Source organism: Rhamphochromis sp. 'chilingali' (assembly GCF_963969265.1).
Source record: "Rhamphochromis sp. 'chilingali' genome assembly, chromosome: 5".
Taxonomy (NCBI): Eukaryota; Metazoa; Chordata; class Actinopteri; order Cichliformes; family Cichlidae; genus Rhamphochromis; species Rhamphochromis sp. 'chilingali'.
In genome coordinates, this window is record NC_137932.1 from 9326244 (window position 1) to 9333935 (window position 7692).

Genomic DNA, 7692 nt, shown 5'->3' on the forward strand with positions numbered 1-7692 from the left:
TTTTCAGACTGACAGTGTCCCTCTCTAGATGATATCAAAATGAGCTGCTCAGATACAATTAGTCATAATTAGATTATCTGCAGAAAAGATTATGCTCATTTGCTAGAGAGCCAGAGCATGATGAGATCACTTTCGAATTAACTTTTGAGTAATTGGGTCCATATTACCATAAATGTACATATAAATGCATATAAGCTTCAATATGTTGCTGTTTATTTGTTAAATGTGACGCAGAATAGCGGCAATAGAGGATGCTGTGAAACTGAGTGTGACTGTAAGAGAGAGACAGCTACGAATAATGGTTGTTCAGTGTGTCGGCAGAGGTGAAGTGCCCTGTCAGTGCCCGTGACGAGTCCTTATTCTGTGCACAACAACTGGGATGAGATGAAGCACGCCGACCGCGCTTAACACACCGCAACAGCCACTGTCAGGCCGCCGCCAGTCAGCCTGCTGGGTCAGTGGAGTCTGTGAAATCCAAACTCAGCCAGGTTTCCCAGAAAGCCGACAATTAATAATTAGATCCCAAAACAAATGATTTCTTCAGTCAGCATCCATTATTGTGGAGGGTTTGTGAGTGTTTGGACGTCAGCAGAGTGTGTCTGATCATGCATGGAGCATAATTACCATCGAGGGAAAACAACCGCTTGTTTTCATTCTGTCCACCTTCTAACCTTCAAAACCCAGAAGACAAGCACCTACAAGTATTAGCATATTTATATTATGAATCTTAATTTTCCATTAATAAAGAGGTTTAAGTGAGTCTATTTTTTTCATATGGTGGCACAGCAGTTTTTGCCCAATTTACAAATTCACATTATATTATTAGTACGTAATTAATAATTCAGTCATGAACATATCACTTTTTCCATGTTGCTGAGAAGCCTAAACTTTTTTAAAAATTTTAAATTAAATTTTTTTTAAATTCATATATATATATATATATATATATATATATATATATATATATATATATATATATATATATATATATATATATATATATACATGTGTGTGTGTGTGTGTTATGGAATGCCCTTTAGGAAAATATTATATGTATATTCCAACCAAAGTCTGAATATATAGAATGATCTTCTGAATATATAGAATGAAACTTGAATATATAGAATGATCTTCTGATCTTCTATAGAATGAAGCTTGACGTCACGGAGGCACTTGTGCCATCTAGTGTTTTCCTTGTTTGTACCTGCGAGGAATGGCACTATGAGCAGGTCCGCACGGAATTTTGTGGCTCAAATTCTAAGGAATGAGGAGCTAATTAACACCCTGGCAAATGCATGTTCTGGCCAACCTAATATTTGTACTAGTGTACCGCATCGTACTACTGATGAAGAAATTTATTCACTTTTTCATCGTGGAAGACCAAATGCAGTGAACCTCTCCGGTCAGATAACCCCTGGTTATCCAGCTAACGTTATGGAGAATGTGCCTTCCACATCACAGGAGTGCCCCACAACAGGTCCCATCTACAATCTTAGACCTTTTACTCGAAAGGGCCCAAGGCAGAAGAGGTAAGAACAGAACTAAATGCACTGAAATTACTAGTGGAAGGTTAGTAATAGCCCGTAGGTTTCAATTGCTCGACGAAGCTAAGTAAACAAAAATATCACAAAAAAACAAACCAAAAAAACTGTGCGACAGACTGACAGCGTGTGGACGTGGAGACTAAACTGTGCACAACAGTTAATTTGTTTAATTGTGGAAACATGCAATTTCTATAATATTTCACGTCCCGTAAGCTTAATCTGCAAACATTGTGTAAAAGCAAAGCACATCAGTTGTTACAATACATAGTTGTTGGCAGTATATAATTTAATGAAACTTTTTTTAAAGCAACAAAAAGTACTCCGTGAATTGAAGACATTTGTTTATGTGATTGTTAAGTTTCTCCACCCACCCATCCCACTATCTTCCATCATCTATCCATCCATTCATCCATCCATTCTCTTCCACTTATCCAATTCAGGATTCCAAGAGCCTATCCTAGCTACCATGGGGCTAGAGGGTGTTTATTAATGCAGATTAGACATGTGTACAGCATGGTGTATTTTTTTAATTAAATGTACTTCATTGATCAGAGAAGTGTGAGTATATTACATGCAGAAATGTTTAATTTGCCTTTATCCTCCATTAGGTTTCCAGCACAGCTAAGCAGGTCACATTCTGTGGCTCAGTCTTTCACCAAAGAAGTGATTCTCTTGCCAGACCATCTAACTACACATGTGCCAAGGCGTAACAAAAAAGCTTGGCTTTTTGAAAATGGACATATAAAATCTGCACTGGAGTTTAGCTGTGACTGGGACTCAGACAAAGTAATGCAGGCAATAAGGACTGCCTTCCAGCCAGTTCTTGAAGGATGCAGGTAAGCATTAGATCCTTTTTTATAAAAAAAAAAAAAAAAAATTTTGTTACTTAGATTATTATACTATTAAAGGTCAACTTTGGGTATTTCCAAAAAGGATCTGGGAGCACCGATCGGATGACTGGATTGATATCTTTTAGAGTTAACAAAAATTAAGCCTTTTAATGTATTGTATTGTATTGTAGTCTGTTAGCCTTAACAAAAATTTCATATACACTATGTTTTCTTCCTCCCCTAGGCTACAGATTTTGCTGGCATGCCACACCAAACTAGTTGAGCCATCACTCACTTCCAAACAGACTTTGAATGGAGACCTTGTGAAAAAACTGTTTCATCAGAAGTCAATTTATGTCAGACCTGACAAGGTCACCTTATGTGAGGACAATGAATCAGTAAGTAATCCTGATCATTTCAGCAAATGTATGTATGTTCATAAAATGAGAGTGAAAAAGGCAAAGATGGATTTTAAACTCCCTTAAACATTGTCACTTGTATTATGTTTTAATACATAATACATAAACATATTACTAATATTTATTATGACATTTTGTTGTCAGTAAAATGAAATGTATTCTCTGTTTTAATTTACAGACATATTCTGATGGAGAGAGTAGCCATACAAGCAGGCAGGATTTCACAGAAACGTTGAATTCTGACAAATGCGGTAAATATTCCTATCTAAAAGTCGCTCCAAATAAACTGTAAATTAAGTTGGTTCAGTGTCTGTTACTTAGTCATCTTAGCCATTGTGTCTTTAGTTAAGTGTCAAGTCTTTGTTAAAATCATATTTAAATTTAGTTTAATATTTTGAGCAGGAAGAAATGTACCCCTAAATACATGAAAAGCAAAAGCTATATATGTGATGAGATGTTATTCAAAAGTTAAACTCCTGTTCTTTGTGTTCTCACAGTTGAAATTTCTAAAGAAGCTCAGCCATTCCCATTGTTAACGCACAGTCCATGTCTGTTGATGATGAGGTCATCTGGTGCGTTGCAACCCAAGATGTTTGTACTGTTGAATCTTCCATCTCTGCTGACACCCTCACAATGTCCACCAATCCTGCTGTCGTTGCTACTGATGAGGATGAGCCTTACTCCAGTGGAACATCTGCCTTTGTCAGTTACAACACACCTGGCTTATCAGCGGGTTCTTCTGCCAGTGTTACTGGTGACACACGTGTCTTCTCTAGTAACACCTCCAGTGTGTCCAATGGACCTACCCAGCCAAGTTTATCCAGCACATCCTACAGGTATGTGTTTTGTACATGTTTGTATCTTTTAATCTTTTGAGCTATATTGTGCAAAAGTCATGAGCCACCCCTGCTTTCTTTGTATTTTGCTGGAAAAATAGGAAAGAAGCACAGTGATTTACTGAAGTCTACAAAATTCTGTCCAGAAACAGACATGGAAGCGCATTATATTAGAGTATTATATTAGAGTATATATATCTAATATATATATATATATATATATATATATATTAGACATGGGTTGCATCCTTCTCCCATATGCTCTTCCGGTATTGCTCCGTCTCCAGCCTTGGTGGTGCTGTTCTCTTATTGTTCCCTTGCCACTGAGAGTACACCTTTGCTGGTTCTGTGGAGAACAGCTGGTTTATTCTCCTGCCTTCGATCTCTCTGGTGTACCTCCTCAAGCGGCTGGCCAAGGCTGTGAGTCTTTGCTTGGCAGTTTCCAAGGCCTCAGGTATGGACAGCTTGCTGTATTTCTTAGGCACCTTATTTGTCGCACCTTTCTGCAACTCTGTTAGTTGGCTAACCTCCCTCCGTGCTACTTTGATCTTGCCCTCTAGCCTCCTTCTCCATGGAGGGTACTGCCCCTTGTCGCTGTTCAACTTGTAGCCAAGCATCTCACTGATCACTGCTGCCGTATTGTAGATCAGCTTGTTAGTGTCGGTAATCGTGGTTGTAGGTATTGCCCGTAGTGCTGCATTAATTAAGTGCAGTTAATTAACTGCATTAATTAAGTGCAGTTAATATATATATATATATATATATATATATATATATATATATATATATATATATATATATATATATGTGTTGGGAAGGTTACTTTTAAAATGTATTCCATTACAGAATACAGAATACATGCCCCAAAATGTATTCTGTAACGTATTCCGTTACGTTACTCAATGACAGTAACGTATTCTGAATACTTTGGATTACTTAATATATTATCATGCTTTTTACAACAGCGTGAATGTACTATTGCTGTGTGATTTATTACTATTACTGAAGGTCCGCGACTCCGAACTGTAGTAAAGGGACCTCTGACTAATACGGCGGGGTCCCTGTCGGCTCGTATCCGAAAACTAGCTTTACTTTGTTGTGTGGGTCAACTTTGCCTGTGAGAGACAGAGAGAGGCGTTGAAAGGCTGCTCCAACGGAACTTATTGTTTTCGGAGGAAAACACGAACACGGTGTACAGTCGAGTCTTAATAGCTTACTTACAACTGGGCTCGTCAGGCACTCTTCTTGGCTGCAGTGGTTATTATTATATTTACATGCTTCCAGCTCCCGTTTTTCCTCGATAACAACTCGTACCTTTCCACTCCCCTTTTTCTCCCTCCTCGCGCTCACAGACCCATAACGTGTATGGCAGTCCATTCTCCCTGCAGCACGAACTACACTGGCCATGATGCTACATTCTTTAGAGCTATGCTTGTAGCATTCTGCCTGTTAGCTTAGCACAACAACAACGAAAAGGCGCTCTCTCACCCAGGAAACACACAATCGCAGAGAGAGAGAGAGAGCGTCGCCCTGTAACCATGGCAACCGTAACGCTGCCGCCTGGAACAACAGAACGTAGCTGTCAAACAAAACCCAAACAGTCCTGACCCGCGACAAAATGAAACAGGAAAGTACCGCAGTGTAATCCATTTATTTCAACAAAGTAACTGTATTCTGAATACCACCTTTTTAAACGGTAACTGTAACGGAATACAGTTACTCATATTTTGTATTTTAAATACGTAACGGCGGTACATGTATTCCGTTACTCCCCAACACTGTATATATATATATATATATATATATATATATATATATATATATATATATATATATATATATATATATATATATATATATATATATATATATATGTATATATGTATATATATGTTTACCCCACAAATGTTCAGTTTTTTAACTTACTGATTTGCCATGTTTGTTTGTTTTTTGCTTTGGTTGTTTTAAGTAGTTCATTTAAAGTTATTGTTGCAGTGTCAGTCCTATTTTTGATTTAATGATTTGTTAAATAAACTATTGAAATTAACCTGTTAGTTTAATATTCCTACATTTCCTGGGGTACAGTTCCCCAGGTGACACTGTATGTGTCTTTTTTCCAACTTTTTAGAGTACTGCCACAACCACATGTAAACATGTGGTGTGAGAGGGTTAAAACTCAGTCATTTTTATAACTAAATAGATTAATATATTGCACTGCAGTACTATAACGCTGTTTATATTACAGAACAACTATAATGTACAGCTTAGATCACTGCTGATATTGTTTTGAGGCATTTGAATGTCTAAATAAAAAATTTGACATTTTGTGCCTATCGCAGTTCTTTTGATAGTATCAGTGATTAAATAAAAACTATTCAGATTAGAAAATGCATCAGTGTGACAGCACTGTTGCCACAAGAAGAATGCAGCTCTAGTGACCTTATTCCCTAAACATAGCTGCGAAATTAATATAAGAGTGATGTCGTACTTCAGGTAATCATTTTGTCACACTCTGATAACCACAGAGGAAGGGTGGCTCAGCTGTGCAATGAAAGTGCTGAATTTGGTTAATCTATTCTTCACTGTTTTTGTATCAAGCAGAGTTTGAAGCAGTCACCTCTCATAAACACCTTGCCTATCAAGGGGGTGGAGAAGGTAAGTCGTGCTTCACTGTCCAGACTTTCCTCTGCCCTCAAATGAGGATATTGCAGTTAATAAACATGCTGTTTCCCTAACAACGTTTCTGTAATAGGGGGTGCATTGCTGTAGTACAGAGCCTGAGCGCATTAAAGGCACAGGAATCAGGATCAAACTAACTTTGTTGTTCATTATCTTTGCTAACCAGATGCCCCCTACAGCAAGCAGCTTTGATGTCAGCTAATTATAATCATATAATCAATCATGTGATTCACGTTTTCAGAATACCGTTTATTTCTCAAATTTTCCTACATAAATTTACACACATGAAGTCAAGAGAAAAAATGTTAAAGTAACAAAAGTCATAATTTCTAATTAATGCACACATTTTGCAAATTGCTCATTTATTTTATTTGGCTTCTGTCTTTGTAAAGTACTGCTATGGAAGTGTTGTGAGCAGCCTGATCACATTCATTTCCTTAACATTGCAGTACTTGTGATTATTTATAGCTCAGTGGGCTTTGGTTTTTGACAAAAGTAAAGGCTATACCATCCTCTGGGTGGCAATCTACTTCAGTTTGGGTAATTTAATTCAGATTGTGTTATTAACCTCTTAAGCCCCAAGAGGTTAATAACACAATCTGTTACATTTTGAGCTTCCTGCTCGAAAATGTAATGCCCAAATTTAATTTAATAATTCTCTGCAATTACAAACTCTGTCCTTACAATCTTGGTATCGAAATAAAGCTAACACTTGTGAGATTTCATCAGACGTGTAAGTATTGAAGCAGATATTACTGTGTCAAAGTTACTGAGACTGGAACACAGAAAAAGTAAGTAGATTTTATCCTCGCCTAATTTTTTATTTTTAGCATATAACCCTTTTAAAAATGTGCCTCAGTTCACATTTGATTCCAGAAATTCAGTAACCAATATATAAACATCATCTATGCAAAGAGTTATGTTTCTAAAGTGAAACAGTGAAAAATTACAGGCCTGTCAATACATGAATATCCAGACGTTGTACAAAAATGTCCAATTTTGGCACACAATTGGACATCATACCAGTTGAATTTTTTTAGGTATTAAAGAGAATCAGAATCAGAATACTTTATTGATCCCTAGGGGAAATTATTTTTCGTTACAGTGCTCCATTATAAACAAACATTAACAAAGACAGATAATATGCTAACTAAGAATAGCACAATATATACAGGCATATATATACATAAAAGTTACTTATTAATAAGTAGCTGAAAAAGAATATGTGCAAGAAGGGTGCAGCTGTTGCAGTAAACAGTGTGTTAAGTGGATGAGCTGTACAGGGAGATGGCCACAGGCAGGAATGATTTCCTGTGTCGTTCAGTGGTGCTTTTCGGTAATCTGTCTCTCACTGAACGCGCTCCTGTGACTGACCAGCATGTCA

General features: G+C 37.1%; 1 protein-coding gene across 1 annotated transcript; it reads left to right on the forward strand.

Annotated features, from left to right (window-relative positions):
* Nucleotides 1-1229: 1229 nt before the first annotated feature.
* On the forward strand, nucleotides 1230-6500 carry LOC308397068 (uncharacterized protein; the record flags this gene model as incomplete). The annotated part of the gene is made up of 7 exons (XM_080882787.1): nucleotides 1230-1529; nucleotides 2153-2380; nucleotides 2619-2772; nucleotides 2972-3044; nucleotides 3291-3629; nucleotides 6231-6284; nucleotides 6475-6500. Exons 1-7 carry the CDS (start codon nucleotides 1435-1437, stop codon nucleotides 6498-6500), a joined length of 969 nt encoding a protein of 322 aa, XP_080738913.1. The 5' UTR covers nucleotides 1230-1434.
* Between the last annotated feature and the right edge of the window lie 1192 nt (nucleotides 6501-7692).